Below are 19,588 nucleotides of genomic sequence, written 5' to 3'. Positions count from 1 at the left end.
TCAACCCAATAATGGACACAGCCAAAAATCCACTGACTTTCACATCCTTGTACTAGTTTCCTTAAAATTCATGAATGTCTGTAGTCTTTTAAGTTGTTCTTTTTAGTTCTCTCCCCATTCTCTTCTATAGGTGATGCTTTCTCTGTAATATGGAATCTCAGGTCAGTCTTGCAACCAGCTTTCCACTTCCCATCTCTTTTCCGTCTGATCAGTGAGAGAGCTGCTTCTGCACTCCCTTTCCAGTCTTCAACCCAGACACCACACAAGGCAGGCAGGCTTCCTTTTCAAAATGGACCATATCATGTAACACAGTGGGAGTCCACCTAGGCAGGTTCCCCAAACTGTTAGAGGTGCTATACATACCTTAGCAAAGCTAAGAGTTTTATGCAAAAGATACTATTTAACTGAAGGCTCCAGTGCAGTTGCCTGTAATGCAGTCTGAAAAAAGCAGGCTTTTAAACTCTCTGTGAAATTTTGTTGTTTTTTTTTTAAGTAAAAAAAAAAAGAAACCCACATTGAAAGTTTAATGCAATGTTCCGTTGTTAAACTTGCAGCTGATTCAAATGGGATTGCTCTAAGTTACATTTTAAAACTCTGAGGCAAAAGATAAAGATGCTTGTAAGACTGCATTACATTTTTCAAGTATTTTAGAAGATTCTATCAGACTGAGCTGTTCTCCTGCCACTTAGATGTTTTTTCAGGCTATTGTTATGACAGTATGTGGTGATACTGCCTTGTCATTGTTTTGTCTATGGATAGATGAGCCTTCTATTGCCAGAGCTGTAACATCCATCATCTTCTATGACTGCTAAGTGTAAACAAAAGGAAGGAAAATGCTGTTTGCCTTCTCCTGTTGCCGTTTGTATAATAGTAATCTGGTTTTTACTTAGTAGTTGTGCAAATCATTTTCCCTGCTATCACAAGGTGGTGAGATAAAAGCTTTTACATGTGTGTATGTACACATACATATATATCTGTATATATATGTGTACCTACACATAAGTGTGTATACATACATTTTATTTTGGAGACACATATGGCAGGAAATGGGCGTGAAGTCCTCTTTTTGATGAAAGTTGTTACAATCGTGGTTTCAATAAGTCTCCATAGATATTCACCGGAAAATAATCTAGCCCTTTGTTTATTTTATTAGTCGTAAACACATCCAGAATGGAATAATAGAGACATTCAGACAGAAAAGTGTATTGCTGGATTCTTGGGCTGTGTTCAAGCTTTCAAAGAATTTCAGAGATGTAATAGTTATTTGAGATGTCTCTGACATGTCTTTGCTTACCTCCTATAGGCTCGTGATGACATTTTGAATGGTTCCCATCCTGTCTCCTTCGAGAAGGCTTGTGAGTTCGGAGGCTTTCAAGCACAGATCCAGTTTGGACCTCATGTAGAACACAAACACAAACCTGGATTTTTAGAGTAAACACTTCTAACTTATAAATTTGGGTGACCTTAGGTGTAACTAATGTTGAGTTGTCACAGACTAAATGCATTTTAGTGTTCTACGCAGAGGTAATCAGATTCAGTGTGCTTTCTGTAGCAATCTCCCTGTGAGAGGAGCCTTATTGCACACATCGGCAACCCCAACTGATGAGAGGACTTTTGGCAGTGGCTTATTAGGCAGCACAGGGCACCAGCTCCCCCCAGGGTGCCAGTTAAGTACACACCTGCATTCCCCAACCACCTGGTAATGTGGGAAAACTGGAATTTTGTTGTTCCTTAGAAGTCTACTTCTGCCTGCATTTAGTAATGCCATGTGTGAATTAAGTGTACATCAGTATATGTCACAGATGTTTGATTTGCTAGGAAAGTACATGAATGGAAAGATGCTTTGTCATTTGAATAAAGGTAATATTGCTGTGTGTAGAGCTTAAAATTTCCAAACTTTTTAGTGGCATTAATCAGTTGTTCAGATTCACCCTCTCATGTTGTTGTATGAATGGAGATCTAGAATTGTGCTCTTTGTTTCAGATGCAGACAAGAGTCCTGCTTACAAGGGACCCATCCTTTAACTTTTCCTGTGGTACTTACTTTACTGCTATCAGCAGGGCAAGTTTAGTTTGACTGAAATTTAGATGTCCCATTCTTCTACCAATTTTAATTTTCTGATTGGTTTGCCTGCAGTAGAATTAACCCAGAGCCGGAGTCTGAGGAAAGGAATGTAGGAAGGTAAAAGAAAGCCATTTACTGCACAGTCCATCAAGCCTTGCCTATGTATGAGGCTCATAGATACCTTAATGGGATGCACAAAACAATATTTGTTCTGTCTGTCTGCTACTGATTGGCCCATGAACCTTTCATAATAGAGCTACTAATGTCTCTAAGAATTATGGGGACCTAGTGTAATAGCTTCAGTGTACTCCTGGTTCTTATTCCCTAGAACTGTGACCAGTTACACAACAATCTTCCTCTGGGATTTGTTCACTGTGTACTTATACTTCCCTTCTCTGCTCACTCAAGAGTATTCCTGCAGCAAACCATTAGGGTATTAGCTCATGACAAGCAAATGTTGTGTCATGGTAATGATTTCAAGAGTTAGGTGTTCCCAGCGATAGTTGTTTTTAAATTTTAAAGCGAATTGCTGTGCAGAGTTCAGTTGCTTAAATTTTTCTAGGTTTTTCTAGGTGTTTTCAGTGTAAAGATTTTTTTTTTTTTTCTTAAGCCTCCCGTATACTAACTGTGTTTTATGGTGGACTGAAACTGCTGACTGGATGATATTCTACTTTGTATGCAATGGTAGATAGTTTGAAGTCCATCACAGAATAAGTCATCGCACATATAGAGTGCATTATCCTTTTTTTATCCTAATAGAAATGACAGATAAATAACTGAACCGCATGTTAGAAAGAGAACATTACTCCAGTGGAAATCATTTAGAACTGGAATTCCAAAATTTAGAACCTTGTTATTTTCTGCAGGGAATTTTCTCTACTATTGTTTTATTTTCATTTAAGTGGGCTTTGACTGTATTAGGATCAAGCCTTGCAGGTCACGAAGTGTAATCGCTCGCTGTCCTGGTGTATAATCAGTTTCATAAAATTAAGGATTTCTGGTTTAGAAGTAATTCTCTTTTTGCCCTCTGTAGAGGAGCCTACTCCAGAACCGTAAGTCCCTAGTCATTGCTTTCTAATTTTAAGTGTACATGTTTATGATTTAGTGTTGTATGCATTTGGCTGTATGTAGCCTTCATGACAGCCTTTTTGCAAAACCTCCTGCTTTTGTTTTGTGAGTCTAAAGAAGCCAAGCGCTCCTAACTCGTTATGAACAATGTATATAAGTAGTGTTGATAAATGCTGATTTTTTTTTTCCTGAAAATGCATCTCTTGTCCTTTCAGAAAACCTTTTTTTTTTCTTGAAAAACATTGAGCTTTTTTAAAGTTTCATCCAACTATTTCCTACTTTTTGGTGGATGAATATTGATTCTTTTCAAGTATGAAAGTAGTTTTGTTTTATGTAAACTGTATGCTGTAGCTCAATATGTGAAATACATTTGAGAGTTGTCCATTCACTCACCAGTGAAACCTGAACATGCTACAGATTCCCTTAAGGAGAACCTGTCAACTCATACAGAAAACAGCAAGTAACAGAATAGTATTAGTATTTCATAGCATTGTTTTGAAACAGCTTAGTTTAATTTGCTGTGTCTGCAATATGTTTATATAGAGAGATCTTTTGTATCCTTTTTTGTCATTGATAAATGATTCTTGGCACAGCTGAAGATTATTGCGTGCATGTTGTTAGCACTATGGTATTGGTTGTTGGAATTTCCTTGAAGCTCATGCCAAAGTAAAGTGTGAAAGCTCTTAAACTATCAAACTGCAATAGTCCTTCTTCATGCCGTTCCTCATACAGCTCAAGTTTTGCATTGCACCTACAGAGGTACGCTGTGTTTAAATTTGCTGAGAGAATATCTAATAAAGAACTCATACTATTTATATGCAAAGAGGAAAGGAGCAGCTAAAACTGCCCACCGCTGCTTTTTATTTCGAAGCATGCTTGGTGACCAATAAGCTCAATTATTTAATCTAGCCTGTTTTACTGTCTTAAACTGTTTTTTTTCAACAACACTGGATATGATATACCTTTATGCTAATGAAAAACAATCAATATGTTGGCACTCATGTATAACTTTTTAAAGAACTGTAGGAACAAACTCACAGTAAATGAAGTTAAATAAACACTGCTTGCTATTAGATGTTTTTTTAACTGGGTTCATTGTCCATTGTAATAATGTATAATTAAAGAGATTAAAGAAGGCTAAGTGATAATATATTCCAGGTGTTTTTGCTAACTCTGTTAAACAAGCTGCTAAATAAGGTGAAATTATTTTTTGTTGCATCATAAAGAAAATATCTTGATTATAGGTAGCATTAAAATAATTTCAGTCTGTTTACAACTAGTATTTCACCCTTTCAGTTGAGGTGATAAATAATGGAAGGTGATACAAGGAAAAAGTATCCGATCTGACTGCCATTATACCACTTGGTGCTTAGTGGACAAAATGCAAAGTTTGTTTTCTTAACTCTTGCTACTTAAGAAGCTCCAAATAATGTTTGAAAATTAACTTTAGTTAATAAAAGATGAGAATTGGAAGTGCATTGATAACTATCATTTTTCTATTTAAATCCATTTCCAGAATTAAACTAGGTTTAATTCAGGTTTGGCATGGTTTGGGTCCCCCCCCCCTCCTTCATTTGCCTTGGAAGTGAATTTAACTGAATTGATTTGAACCTATGAAATTCTGTATAAAAGCACCAGTTGTTTCAGTATAAAGGCACCAGCTTTTTAGGATAATAAGCTGTTCAATCCTTATCTACAAAATGAATTTGGCTCTCCAGCCTTCCCTACCCTGTGATATATCTATGTAAATAAGTCCTGAGAAGAGATATCATTGTCTTGTATTAGTGAGATGTAACTACTGGAGCATTGGAAGAAAGATTAGCAAGGACAGTTGTTCTTTCTTTGATTTTATATTGCTAGTGCTTTATGGAAAGAACAAAATGAATGATCTCACTACTGAATATTATTTTTGAAGAAAGCACAAAATCCTGATTTAGTCTCTTGAGTTATTTTATTTCTTTTCTGTAATGGCAGGCTTTTTTGTTTAAAAACAAAACCAAAAAAAGCACACGAAAACAAACAAACAAAAAAACACAAACACCCATCCCCAAAAAAAGCGAAACCCAAAAAAACCCCACAGAACAGCTGAGCAAACTTTTTGCCAATTTTGTTTAAAAAAATCCATCCTTCTCAAAACTTGTAACTTTCCATGATAGTAGGTAGTTCCACCTTTCTGTGTTAATTGTGTGCTTGCTTACTGAATAAATCAAAATGAGGAGGAGATTCTTCAGTCATACTTTTCCTGTGATTCTTAATAGTCCAAAGCAAGGGGGATCCTTAGAAACCAATTTTTTGAACTGCGGAAATATCTTCAGGCTGAAAATGAACTGCTGAGTATATGACAGAGTTTCATCAGAGTAGGGTGTTCCAGATGGGAAGGTGCAATCCAGAAAAGAACTGATGTTTATTAAAGCATGATGTTGATATGTCTTCAAGTTGGGGTGATGTTTGGCTGAGGTAAAGGGTTTGTTTTATTATACAGCAAGGAGGTACTGGTGAGGTCTTTAAAGATTCTTTCTGACTAAACTCTAACATGGAGCTTGAACTTTCTTAGTTTACCTTGTATTCCGAGACCCTTAGTATCCAAGTGCTACAGAAATTAGCACTGGTTATTTATGACTTTGCTTTTCAGAGAGTGACTGGTATTAGGTGTCCACTTAAGTGGCTTTGCAGTTTTTCAGTAAAATATTAGTGTTCTAACATTTCTTGGAAGACACAAGAGAAGAACTTGGTCCTGCACATCAGTAAATCACAGTGCTACTGGAAAGTAATAGCAGTGTCTGAACTCGGACACAGAGTTGGCTCAAGCTGTGATATCCCCTTCTTACCACAGATTACAATAAGTGTATTTGGATTTAGATGTGAACCCCTATGAGCTGTTGAGAGACATTGTATAGTTTAAGAATGGAAAGTGTCCAAGCTATTATTTACTTTTGATGACTTTTCAAAAGATGAAGAGGTATTTTTCTTGATAATGCAAGGTGTCCTTTTGCTCTCACTCTCCTTAGCCAGAGTTTTGTTTCACTGTGTAGGTTTTTTTTTTTTTTTATGCTAATTTTGGGAAGCTTGGGGGAATTAATGCCAATAAAGGACCATGGAAAGCATCCCCCCTCAAGAAGGCACCATTAACTATGGAATTGTGGTTTTTTCTTTTCTAGCCTAAAAGAATTCCTGCCTAAAGAATATACCAAACAAAGAGGGGCTGAAAAGAGAATATTTCAGGTAATTGTGAGGCTGAAAAACCTACTATAGTTTCACTTCCTTTATAAGAAAAATTCGAGCTTTCACAGGTATATACTCTGTATATACTTGAATTATATAACTATCAGAAAATCAAGTGTTAAGAATCTGACAGCTTTTCTTTTCTTTCTTCAGCAGATTTATTGTCCTGATCCTTTTTTCTTCACTGATGATTATTCAGTGTACTTTGTTGAAGGGGAGAGAGTGAATATTCAATATTCTTAAGACCTTTTTCTCAGTTGCATTGAAATGTAAGGATGTGTATTTGTACTAAAATAGAAGCACATGTAGGAAAACCAGTTTTAATTTTATGCCTTCATTATTTAAGCATGAGCTTCAAGTAATATGGAGTTCTGCTAGCTAATGCTTGAGTTCAGTGATGTGTCTGTGAATCACACAGTTGTAAAAGACTGAAGCAGTTGAGTATAAAATGTACTGATACTGTTGGAAGTGGTCTCAGAGTTTGAGTACTGTAGATGCACTAAATATCTGTGCCTACTGAAATAAAAGTTTGGCAATACAATACAAGTTAAAAAATTCTGAGGTCAATAGCTGAAATCAAGTCATGTGGTTTCTGGAAGGACATACTAGTGATCTGTGATCTCAACTTGGAGACAAGTTGAAGAGCAGGAACAAGTCACATACTTTCCTATGTCTGTTACACTCCCAGTCTAGGAATTCTGTAATTCAGTAAGTCTGTTTTACCTGGAGCTTGTAGTACGTACTTGTAGATGACGGTGTCTAATGTTGTTCTGTATATCTTCAGCTGGTGGCAGCGATGTTGTGGTTTAAGCAAAAAAAGATTCATTCACTTCTGAGTATCACTGTCATGCTATTCATAGCATATGATTTTTTTGCCCATGTCAAATATGATCTATGAGTAGTTTCAATCATTATGTACTTAAGTGCACGGACAAGAAACTCATCAGCGAGGGCACTGATGCTGGGCAAAGATGTAACAGCAAGGTAGCATAAGCAAGCTGTCTTTTTGAAAAAAAACAACCAAACAAACAAAAAAACCCAAACCAAAACAAAAAAAACCAAACAGATGTGTCCCTGAGTTATAAAATTCTTGAGTTTGGCAGGTGATTTTCACCAGATATTCCATCTGCAATGACTACTTTTGGGCTCCTTGCTCTTTTGGGATCCTGGTTGTGTTCTCTGTGCTGAACTTGACAGATATGATCGGTCTACGTCCTTGGGATGCAAAAGGGTTTTTGGAGTTGCAGTTGTTCCTCCCAGTGCTCCTCCCTGGAACACTGTCAAGATGGTAACTTAAACTGGAGTAGGAAGTGTTTCCCATGTTCTTGGTGCTCACCCTGCTGCCATCAGTCAGCATGAAAGAGGTGGTAACCAGCAGTTCAGAAGAATGTGAGGGGAAGAAGGAGTGTGATAGGGAATCCCACAAACAGCATTTAAATAGCAAGACGTTGGGATAGGATTTTCAGCAGAACAGTGTAGGGTAGGAGAGCAGATGCTGAGATGAAGTTTGAATAGGTAATATCGGTAGTTGTCATTACTTACAGGTAATAAAGTTTGCTAATGAGTAAATTGCTTAAATAATAAATAGAAATTGAGTTACAAAGCATACCTAGATGAGTATTTCAGGATTTAGAACTATTTAGAAAAAGCATTGCTTTTTCCTCACCTGTAGAGTTCTTTTCATGTGATGAAAAAATTGTGGATAATGGTGCAACTGGCAAAAAAAGCCTAGTGGAAATACCTATGAGAGATGAGAAATGGTCAGCTGCAAGGTGTGAGGCTTTTATGAATCAGAAGTTTTAGGCACAAAGCAGGAATAGTCTGTTCCTGGAATAAAATATGGGTACTGGGACTTTTAAATTATTTTTAAAAACTTAATAAAGAGGCGTTAATTGTATGAAACCTAAAGGTGTCAAATAGCAGCAATACCTAGAATTTTAAACTGTTTCAGAAGTGGTTTAAATGTGCTTGATCTGAGGCACAGATAGAATGGGTGATGGTGAAAGAGGAGTGTTCCATTTGCACAGGTTATGTTCTCCAATATGAGCAATTACGGGATACAGTCTTGCTAACGTTTCTAGCCAGTATGTTTTCAAATATTCTAATTGTAATGATTATTAATGAAGCATCCTTAAGCAGATAAAACCTGTACCCTTTTTTTGTTTGTTTCCAGAAAGCATTGTTTCTGCCTAAGTGATACTGAACTCTCATTACAGGAGCACAAAAACTGTGGTGAGATGACTGAAATAGAAGCCAAAGTGAAGTATGTGAAGCTGGCCCGTTCCCTGCGGACCTATGGAGTGTCATTTTTTCTTGTTAAGGTAACGTAGATCTTGCTGACCATGTTGTGTGGTTGGTTATGTATTACCTCAGATTCTGCACTAAGCAAAGGTCAAAGATGTTCTTTCAGCCTCCTTTCTGAAAGCAGCATTTGGAAAAAGAGTGTAAATTACTACATGGGACAGAATTATAATTTCAGTTTAGATCCTTGTCATACTGCTTCCAGAAAGAAGTTCAGTCTGTCATGATTTAATTTCTTGAAATTGACATTTCTTTTTCTTTTTTCTTTTGATTGCCAACAAAGTACTGTCTTTGGAAAAACATTCAAAAAGAACTCATAAGTTGTTCCTGTTCAGAAGTTTAATGATAATACGAATTGCATGCTGAAAAACTGCATCTGAAGATCAACTTCATCAGCTGCATGATTAATTTCTCTTAATCCTTACAGTAAAACAGGTGATGGTCTTAAGGCTGTTGAAACAATTTGCTACCAAGATACTGATGTTCTGCGGTGAAAACATGACTGTAGCATTAGTGCCCGAATATTCAGTAACCATTGAAATAGAATGGAAAGGAGGCTAAACTTAGGCAAACATTTTCGTTCTTAGGTTCCCACAGTTACAGTACAGAATCTTTGTAGGTGGCAAAATATCGATAGGTTGTCTTTTCCTAAAGTACTTAATCACCCACAAATTCTAGTGAAGCAGATAGAAGGTGAAAATACAATGAAAAATGTGCAGAGGGTAATACTATTAATATGGTACGCTTTGAGAGAATTACCTTGTCTTGCTTCCTTTAAGGGAAAATGTCTTTTTAGGCACCATTAACAGTGGAAGGAGTCTCAACTCTGAACAGAGCTGTTGAACTAAGTTGTGTATTAGAAACTATACTAAAGTTATGGTGTGCAGTTTTCAGTAACTAAAATATTAAAACTGACAAGCATGCACATTTAGAAGAAGCTGCTAATTCAGTGGGGATTTGTTAACACAATGTAGCTGACCTGTATCATAAAAGGTAAAAATATCTTTGTATTTTTCATTAATATCTTGCTTTCTTTTGTCATAGCTTAAAGCAAACTGTAATTGAATCATGTCATGAAACTTCTGTTGGAAGGAATAATTGGTCTTTTAAAAGTCTATCAAATGACCTGCTATGTAAATAGGAATTGATTCTTTGCAGCCTACATAAATTCAGGGGAATGGGATATGTGGATTCATTTTTATTTTATGATGGATTTTATGTAGCAAATTGTTAGCTTGGGCCTATGCTCCACAACCTTGGAAAACTAAAGAGGCAGAATGTCCAACAAATAAAGAGACAACATCTGGCAGCCCCTTTGTGATATTTGCATGAGTTAGGATGTTCTCAGGGATTGAAAATAACTAAGATTTCAAATCCAAAATATGGGATAAATTATGGCTGATCTTGCCTAATTGTCAGCCCCAGTGGACCTTCCTTTCCTTTACCTCTCCGGAAATTTTAGAGAGAAATGGTGAGGGCAACCTAACTTCTCAGTCCTCCTGATGCCAGTTTCCCATTCAGCTTCTCTAATATAATTTTACAGAGGAACTCTTGTGTCTAGGACTGCCATCATGTGGGTTTTTTTTTAAAGTAACTTCCAAAGATTTGTTATCACAGTCCCTAAAATGCTTCTGTTTCCTGGAGGAGGGAGAAGAGGACATGTCTTTTGAAATTCATAGTAAAGATCCAGTAAAGAGCAGAGCTTTTTAATGTTAATGCATTGCTTGAAAATCACTGTCTGTGACCAAACTGAGCCTGGAGTTTTAAATTGTCCTCGTCCGCATGCTGATTGCTTCCCTTTGTCAGTATATTCCATCATGCTTTTCTCCTATGGCGATCTCCATTTGAATGAAAAACAATCTTCTATGCCTTGTTGTAGGAAAAAATGAAAGGCAAAAACAAGCTGGTTCCTCGTTTGCTGGGTGTCACCAAAGACTCAGTGATGCGTGTGGATGAGAAGACCAAGGAAGTGTTGCAGGAATGGCCACTGACAACTGTGAAACGCTGGGCTGCCTCACCTAAAAGCTTCACTCTGGTAATCTTTTTGTATATATTCAGAAGAAGGGGGATCTATGTGGCAAGGAGAAACAAAGATGGACTTAGAACAGTTTCTTGAATGTAACTTGTTCTACCCGTAATTTTTCTAGCATTATATAAAGTCACTGAGTTGTAAATTAATAAACTGGCCCATATTGGTGTCTAGGGTCAATCTGTGTTTTGATATTTCTAGACAGACCAATTCATCAAAAGGACTGTTTAAATCTTTTCAAAAAACACTGTTTAAATCTGTTCTGTGCCGAACCACTAAAACAGTTAAGAAAACATTATTATTCATACCTGCTTAAAGCCTTATGGTGTTTGTCATTCATAATGCACTTTGTGACTTGCAAGATATGAACATAAACAAAGCTAGATGGTTCATTAATACATTTGATAATTATGGATTTCAAGAACTTCCACGAACGTGATTTTCTGTTAATTATTTGGTCCATAAGAGACCACTGCAACAAGAGTATTTCGGATACAAAAAGGTGGTTTAAAGTGGTAGAGCAAGAGGCAGTGGCTAAAAAATTATATTCACTTTAATCATGTGCATCTAATTTCCAATTGCTTGGGTGATTATGCTTTAGAACAAAATTCTAAAGACTTTTCTCCATCCTTCAGTGACTGAGTCTGATAGTCAGACTAAGTATCTCTTGGTCCTGTGCACTTCCATTTATGAAATATCTATGATTAGTCTGCAATAAAAAGCATCTTCCCCTTTCCTCCCTCACCCCCCATATAGACTGGTTTAGAATCTTGGAGCAGTTTCATTTACTGTTGGGTATAATAAAATGTTTATACAAACAATTTTAAAATTTGAGTTCTCTCACTCATATTTGTACTGTTTCTTCATTTATTACTTTCTGTTTTCAAAGAGTTTGTTGTTTTTTTTTTTCCTTCAGGATTTTGGTGAATATCAGGAAAGCTATTACTCAGTACAGACCACTGAAGGAGAACAGATCTCTCAATTAATTGCAGGTTACATTGATATCATCCTAAAGAAGGTATAGTAGTAAGATGACATATAGTAAAAATGCAGTAAAAATCACTGTACAGCAGTGCAAAAGCTCAAATGTGTGCAAGCTGCAGTTTTCTTTATCTCATGAAGTCAGTGTTGTATCTTATGTTTTGATGTTATTTATGTTTACCTTTAGGTAATATAAGCTCTTTCTTTTTAACTTAAGTGAGTGCTTCTGGAAAATATCAAGGCTGTTAACTATAGGGGTAGTATGGGTCAGGCTCAGTACAGCATGCTTGGGCTTTGTTTTTTCTGTCTGGAAGGTGAACTGCTGGCTATGAGTGTGTATCCAGAGAAGAGCTTAAAGCTTCAGCTATGGATTTTAAGCTATGGACCAAAGTGATGAATCAGGTGGGAAGAAATAATCCCATGGAAGCAGCATTTAAGACTACATTAAGGACGACACAACAGTTGTCCAGCAGCTCTTGTATATAATGCATCAAAGCTGAGCAAGTTTTTTGGCAAAACTTAAAAAAAACCAAAAAAACAAAAAACAAACCAAACACAAAAAAAAAGAAATTCGGAAAATCATTATAGTGCTTTAAAAATATTGTGACCAGTTAAGGAAAATATTACATCCCAGTTATGCAGAGAGAGGGATAAAATCTGTGTTTGTGAAGAGGCCAGACTGTCTTGAAACTTGGTTTTATGGAGTGTGCCTGGCAGGAGAGAGAAGAGGCTGATATGCATCTCCAGCATTCAAAATATTCACAAGTAAATAAGCACAACAGCAAAAAATACCAGTTTTGCCAACAAACATGGAGCTGAATAGTCACACTTTAAGCATGTTGTATAGAAAAGTGAGGTGTTTCAAATAGCACTGGTTGCGCCTTGACAGATTTTTGCTTTACTAAGGTTCAACCAAACTACAACGTTATTTTCTGTAATAGATTTTAATAGTAAAAAAATGACAGAAAGCTAAGCAGCTCAGGAGAATTTATTGCCTTTGTTCATGCGAAGAGTGTAGGATGTAACATCAAATGTTATGAAATCAGAGGTTGAGGAGGATTGCCAGAATTCATCACAGTACATGCCTTTCTCTCTGAGGCTGTCAGTCTCAGATTTAATAAATCTTAAATAAACTGCAGGTTTCTATAGATGGTTTAAAACTTGATTCTAGCTGTTAAGCTTCAAAAGTAGCTTTGCTCTCTAATGCCAAATGAAAGCAGCCTTTCTGTCTTGATAGAATACAGATGTGTGTATTTCCACTCCCTTCAGTCCTTTGATTTCTTCTTTGCAATCTGCTGACTCAACCAGTTTTAAACAGGTTAAGTAATAAACACCCATGATGCTTCATGATGCATATGAGAAGCATGCAGTTTTCAATTGTTAAGCCCAAGTTATCTCTGTGATGCGTGCCTCAAAGTACGGTTTATCATTCTCAGTTGCATATTGTTAATTCTTGGTGTGTTTTGGACTGTTGCAACTTATTTGCTCCGATGTGGATTCGTGGCACATTTTTTTCTGCTAAAATATTGTTGGTGCAATGCTCCCCACCCCACAACCTCTCTTGTCCTGCAATTCTAGTGATAGGTCATTAATCAGTTGACAGGGAACCCTGAACTTGATTAACTTTTACAATTTTTTTTATCTAGATATATTGTTTTACTTCACATTAATATGGAAGTAAGGCACAATCTTGACTAGATATAGGCAGTTTCAGTTCATGCATAAACTCAAACTATAACAGCAAGAACTTATTTGGAGAAAGTCAGGGGGCTGTGTGTATGGATGTGTACGCGGAGTTCCTGTTAAATGTACCCAAGGTCATAGTGGATGTTTCTCTATTTTTATATATATATCCACTATATATATATTTTCATATTCAGTTTACAAATCATGTAACAAGGTGCAAAGCAGACAGTATCTTTGCACTAGGTGACAAGTAGAAATGGACTGTTTTTACAAGGCACTACTTTTATGACTTATGGTAGTTTCCTGTTGTTTGTAATGGTTTAGACTTACTCTCCTTGTGTATATTTACCTCCCTTATACCACTATTAAAAACTGCCTCAAAAAGTCAGATGTGCAGACTGTCCAGTAGTTTGAAGTAGCTATGGTAAAATAACTTGGATACAGTATTAAATTTATCTTTCCTATGGATATGTATTTCCTAGTGGTAGGTAGCACCATATAGTAACATTTCAGGATGCTAAATATGACTCTAGTTAGCTGAGTCAGTCTGATGTTCCTGAATTAGAAGAGAATGGGAAAGGGGATGGTACATGTCCTATCTATACCAGGATTTGCTGTTGTTGCATGTCACTCAGTCCTCAGAACATTTTTTTTCTGTGAGAAGAGACGGTATCTCAGCACTTTCTTTGTACCTCTTTGTTCAAAAAGGCACCAATAGGCTTTTTTCCTTTATGCACTTAATCTGTGAGGGCTTAGAACCTGGTTTGTTAGATGCTGAAGGGCACCTCTTCTGAGGTGGAGGTTATATGGTCACACACTGTCAAAAAGTGTGGTGTTCAGCACCGGACAAGACTCTGCAAATGATTTCACTAGGTTTCTGGTAAATGGCAAGGAAATGGTGGAGAGAAAGCAAAAAACAACGGATATTGTTTAACCTTCTTTTTTCCCCCCCCTCCTCCAGAAACAAAGCAAAGATAGATTTGGTCTTGAAGGTGATGAGGAATCAACCATGTTGGAAGAATCTGTTTCACCTAAGAAGTGAGTGTATACAACAGAGGGAAATGCTCTTTATTTAAGAGTGACACCTTTTAGCTGTGGCAGCTTCTTTCAAATGAAATAGTATAGTTATTACTGTTAAAGAATAATTTTCTACAGGGTATTTCAGTAGAAGGAAGCACTATCCCTAGGCAATTCAGCAGGCTCCTAGCTTCATTCAAGGATTGAAGAGCAGGTATTTGTCTTAAAATTGTTGGTTAAGGCAACCAGCAGTGGTACCACTTTGTGGTAACTTGACCCTTGAACAAAGGAACTCAGGCTGTATTTCAGTAAAATGCTGGGGAGGGAAGTAATGATGGAAAGTTGCAAATGTCGTACTAGGTTTTTGATCTTCATGCAAACACCTAGGATTTACAAGGTTTTAGTTGCTTGTATCTGCTAGGTCCGTGGTTTCCAGTAAATTTGACTCCTGTCAGTTGAGTTGTACACTGTGTCATGAACAGAGCTGGCCTATTTCACCAAACCACTTTAGACGAACCAATCAGATGTGTGGTGTGGGTAAAGGTAAGGTTTTGGTACTAGTAGGTCAGGCTATGGTTCTGATGGGAGAGTAACTGAATATAGCAAAAAGCAGAACCGTAGAGCTGGCCATACTCTTGAAAAGGAATATTAAATCTTTCCTTGCAGTGAAGGAATAGAAATAGGTTTGTGACACTCAAGTCTCCTCTTGGAACTCTAAGGATGGCAGTGTCAGCAGTGTGTATGTGAAAAGTCTATTCGATTTATTGTTAAACGTATGGTTTATAGGAGATAGACTTGTTAGGTATCTAATGTGGCCTTATATGAAATGTCAACTTTTGATGGATTACACATGTACAGATGTGCTTTCTTTTGACATTGCCCTTTCCAAATCACTTCCAGAATATACTGTTAGCTAAGCGCTGTGCAGAGAAGCCCAAAACTTGTAATAGATGAATACAAGATTTTTCACAATTGAAATTACTTTTTTCCCCAGCAGGTTGTTGTTGTTAAAGCCAGAATTCCTGTCAATGCTTCTAGCTGTTAAAGCTTGAACCGTATTTAAATATAAGCAGTATATGTGGCAAAGTGGTTCATGACCATGGATGACAGTAACTTTATTATTCTTGAAAGTATCCTGCCTCTCAGCCCATTATCTGATAGGCTGCCAGACAATTAGCAAGTACTATGTATGCATGTGTGTATAAAGAGGGAAGAAAGAATGTTAATTTTTATCCCAAATCTAAAGATTGCTTGCAAAAGGCATCTCCACAGGGATCATGCTTCTATTTTCTATTGATCAGCCTGTGATACAACTGAAACGAAGCAGTTGTTATGCCATATAAACCTTGTTCCGTTCTGCCTGTCATGCATCTTAGAGGGGTAAAGGCATTGTACCACATATAGCAAAACATTGCCTTCTTTCCTTAGTGCCTGCTCATTAGTGCTATTAATATTTGATCTGCCAAAAGGCCCAAATTAATTTTTTTCTAATATGCTAGAAAACAGAAAAAAAAAGACTGTAAAGTTTTCCAGCTTCTCCAGATGTTGTAAAATGCAATTTATAGTCCTAAAGGAAGAATATCTGGCAGGGCTTGATTTGCAGGAGCTAACTAATTCTCTCTGTGTTGGGTTTTTCTTTTTTGTTTTGCGTTTTTGTGTGTTTGCTTTTGGTTTTGTCGTTTTCTTGTTTGTTTGGTTTTGGTTTTGTTTTTTTAGATCTACCATCTTGCAGCAGCAGTTCAACCGAACAGGGAAGGTGGAGCATGGCTCTGTGGCTCTACCAGCTGTTATGCGTTCAGGGTCCAGTGGCCCAGAGACTTTCAACATTGGCATCATGCCTTCTCCCCAGCAACAAGTCACAATTGGTCAGATGCACAGAGGACATATGCCCCCGCTTGTGAGGAACCTCCTTGTTTTTTATTTGAAACTTGTATTTGAAACTTTTTTTTGCATTTGAAATTTGTCTGTGCTGCAAGTAGTCAGAAATAGCATGTTATACATATTACATATTACAGGAGGAGGATATTGAGTGAGACTTCCTGGCTGTCCTACTGAATATGAGTTTTAAGCATCCCTGAAATAGTTAGGGTATCACATTTTGACTTATTTCCCATTTTCCTTAAAGCTGGTTCTTCCAGCCTTCTCTTTACTTCTAAGTAGTTAAACTAGTATTCCGGGATCAGAAAAAAAGGTTTAAGGACTGGCAAAAGTAAGCAATTTTAAGGAAAAAGCTTACATTTAGGTTATCACTAGCCCAACAATTTAGATTTTTTTAGCAGGCTTAAAGCTGATGCTGAGTTTTCTCATTTAAAATAAAAGACTATCAAAAGGCCTAAACAAGGCATAAAGAATATAATCAATGCTTAAGATCATGACATACCACTAGAAGTGTATGTGTAGTGGGTTGATCTTGGCTGGTTGCCAAATACCTACCCAGCTGCTCTTTCATTCCTGCTCCTCAAAAAGATGGGGGGGGGGTTGGGAGGGGGTGTGTAAGATTAGAAATGCTTTATTATGACATACGTTGAGGTAAAGACAGGGAGATCACCAGTTACCTTCATGGGCAAAACAGACTCAACTTGGGGAAGATTAATTTAATATATTGTCAATCAAAATCGAGTTGGATGGTGAGAAACAGACAAAAACTAAACCACCTTCCCACCACCCACTTTTTTACCCAGACTCAACTTCACTCCTTCATTTCTGACTATTCTGCTCCCTCCTCCTAAGTGGTCAGTTTATAACAGCCCCTCTCTGCTTCTCCTTCCTCCTCACACTTTTCCTCAGTTCCAGAATGGATTCTTCCTATGTGCTGCAGTCCTTCAGGATAAACCAACTCCAGTGTGGTCCCCTGTGAGCTGCAGTTCCTGTCAGGAGAGCCTGCTCCAGCATGGGTCCTCCCTGGGCTGCAGTTTCTGTCAGGACCTTGCTCCAGCGTGGGCTCTCCATAGGCTGTAGTTTCTTTCAGGGAAATATCCACCTGCTGCAGTGTGAGGTCCTCTGTGGGCTGCAGGGTCGATATCTACACCAGCATGGCCTTCTCCACTGGCTGCAGGGAAATACCTGCTCCACTGCGGTCTCTCCCGCAGGCTGCTGGGGAATCTCTGCTCTGCTGCCTGGAGCACCTCCTCCCCATCCTTCTCAGACATTCTGGTTTGCAGGGCTGTTTCTTGAACTTTTTTTTCCCCTCACTACCACATGATGTTTTGCCCTTTCTTAACAACGTTTTCCCAGAAGTGCCACCACCTTGGCTGCTGGGCTCAGCTGTGTCCTGCAGTGGGTCTGTTGGAGCTGTCTGGAACCAGCTGTGCCCAGCACGGGGTAGCCCCTGGCCTCTCCTTACAGAGGCCACCCCTGCAGCCAAAACCTTGCTGCAGACACCCAGTACAGGTAGCCATCCTGCCCTGGCTAAAACCCTTCAGTTTTCTGTTAGCTTATGCATATTGATGGCAATTTAATTTTAGAATCATCCTTTATTTCATTGGTAGGCTGTTCCAGGAAATCAATAAAGATATCCTAGAAGCAAATTCAGTTTTCATGTTCATGTTCCTAGAATGCAAGTCAGCAAGACACCTTGGTGTTTTTGTGTGTGTCTATTGGGCATTGTTTGATATGAGAAAGTTCACCATTTTATAAATGTGTGCAAGTACAGAGCAGTATAAAATGGCATAGGCAGAATCAAGACTGTGTGGGAGGAGTGTTAGAGAGCTTTTCTTTCTCCATTGCACCAGGGAAAACCTAGCTATTTGAAATGGCTTGGTGTGATTGTTGGATTGTTGTCACTCACTCAGCATATGTAACATCTGCTTGAAGTGCCATTTGGAACATAGCACACAGCTGTTTCCTTGTTTTGCCTTTCAGACCTCAGCTCAGCAGGCCTTGATGGGGACTATTAATACCAGTATGCATGCTGTTCAACAGGCACAAGCTGACCTCAGTGAAGTTGATAACCTACCACCTCTAGGGCAGGACATGGTGAGTTTTTCTAATCCCTCATAGAAACGGATCTTAATGCTTTGGGTTGTTTACAGATCAGTTTAGTCATTGTCCCTGGATCTGAAGTGGTATGGCTAAAGCTTTTAAAATCAGATAAATCTTTTGTGCTCTCTTTAAGGAATTCATGTACAGTGTTCCAATTCACTCTAGTCAGTGAGATAAGATGTAGCAGACTTCCTTGCATAACCATGTCTGGAATCCTGTTTGTTTCGTGTGCGTATGTATAATTAAACACAAACTATGGGCTATATTTATGGTGGCAGTGACTGCCTCCCAGACACTTGAAAAATCTGAACAAAATATGATTCTGTCATTCCTGATCCAGGTTAAGGCAGGAGGACAGATCAAGAGACTATTGCTTATGAGGGACTGTCAGTCAAGAGTGTTTAGCCTTCACGGGTGCACTGTTTATGGCATTTACCTTAAAAGGGCAGCTATTGAAATGTGATAGCAATTCTGTTGTGAATGATTCAGCAAAAGAAAATCCTTACTTTCATATTTCACTTTAAGGGCTTGGTTGTTGTCCTCTGTTTCACTTTTAAAGGTTCATGAAGGAATCAGAGGTTTACATAGTATCTCCTTTTACAGGACCTCACTGCAATCCTTAATTCTTGTTTTTATTATTGCTCTTCAGGCATCAAGAGTATGGGTTCAGAACAAGGTTGATGAGTCAAAACATGAAATACACTCTCAAGTTGATGCTATTACTGCAGGAACTGCGTCTGTTGTTAACCTTACAGCAGGTAAATTTCAAATGGAAGGATTTCCTTGCAGTCCTCTAGTTATTTATCAGTCTAATTCAAGTAACATAGGGATTGAGTATGGGAGAAAAATGGAGAAAAATTTTCTTCAAAATACCCCAGTAGCTAAGTGCATTGACATGTGGAACAATCTTTCTTTCTGTCCTTCCCAACACAATTTTTGGATCTTCAATTTACCTCTTACACTAAAGGTACAACCATTGATGAAGATAAAATGTAGCTTGCTTATTTAACAAAGTAAAGTAGAGAGTGTTTGCAAGGTTACTACAAAAAAGCATTGATCTGACAGTTGTTAGAGAGAGATGATGTGTTTATTGACAGTGGCTTTTTCTTCAGCAAATTACAAGTTGAAGAATCTGTGAGTGGCTTAAAGGGGTCAATACTGTATTACCTTGGGTTCTTTCAATGTGGAAAGATAGCTGAAACTGTGGACCTCTCAGCAAAGTACATTGAATTAAGAGAA

The 19,588-nt window shown here is 37.8% G+C and overlaps 1 protein-coding gene across 11 annotated transcripts in view; it reads left to right on the top strand.

Annotated features, from left to right (window-relative positions):
- The window catches only part of TLN2 (talin 2), a 218,182-nt gene that overhangs the window by 97,696 nt on the left and 100,898 nt on the right, over positions 1-19,588 (top strand). For 10 of the 11 annotated variants that reach the window (XR_015701295.1, XR_015701294.1, XM_087743609.1 and 7 more), the window contains 9 exons: positions 1,304-1,431; positions 6,291-6,354; positions 8,571-8,675; positions 10,535-10,690; positions 11,601-11,702; positions 14,313-14,389; positions 16,085-16,265; positions 18,230-18,343; positions 18,999-19,107. Coding sequence is in view for 9 of the 11 variants with exons in the window: in XM_087743609.1 (XP_087599735.1) it covers positions 1,304-1,431; positions 6,291-6,354; positions 8,571-8,675; positions 10,535-10,690; positions 11,601-11,702; positions 14,313-14,389; positions 16,085-16,265; positions 18,230-18,343; positions 18,999-19,107 (1,036 nt within the window). In the remaining 2 variants the exon portion in view is untranslated. Of the gene's footprint in view, positions 1-1,303; positions 1,432-6,290; positions 6,355-6,559; positions 6,624-8,570; positions 8,676-10,534; positions 10,691-11,600; positions 11,703-14,312; positions 14,390-16,084; positions 16,266-18,229; positions 18,344-18,998; positions 19,108-19,588 lie in introns of those variants that run through there. The other variant, XM_087743611.1, reaches the window with a different exon arrangement.

This window comes from Nipponia nippon, unplaced genomic scaffold, assembly GCF_047370975.1.
Source record: "Nipponia nippon isolate SJK-2023a ecotype South Korea unplaced genomic scaffold, ASM4737097v1 scaffold_9, whole genome shotgun sequence".
NCBI lineage: Eukaryota > Metazoa > Chordata > Aves > Pelecaniformes > Threskiornithidae > Nipponia > Nipponia nippon.
The sequence above is the reverse complement of the archived record's forward strand: the minus strand, read 5'-3'. Positions and strand labels throughout refer to the sequence as shown.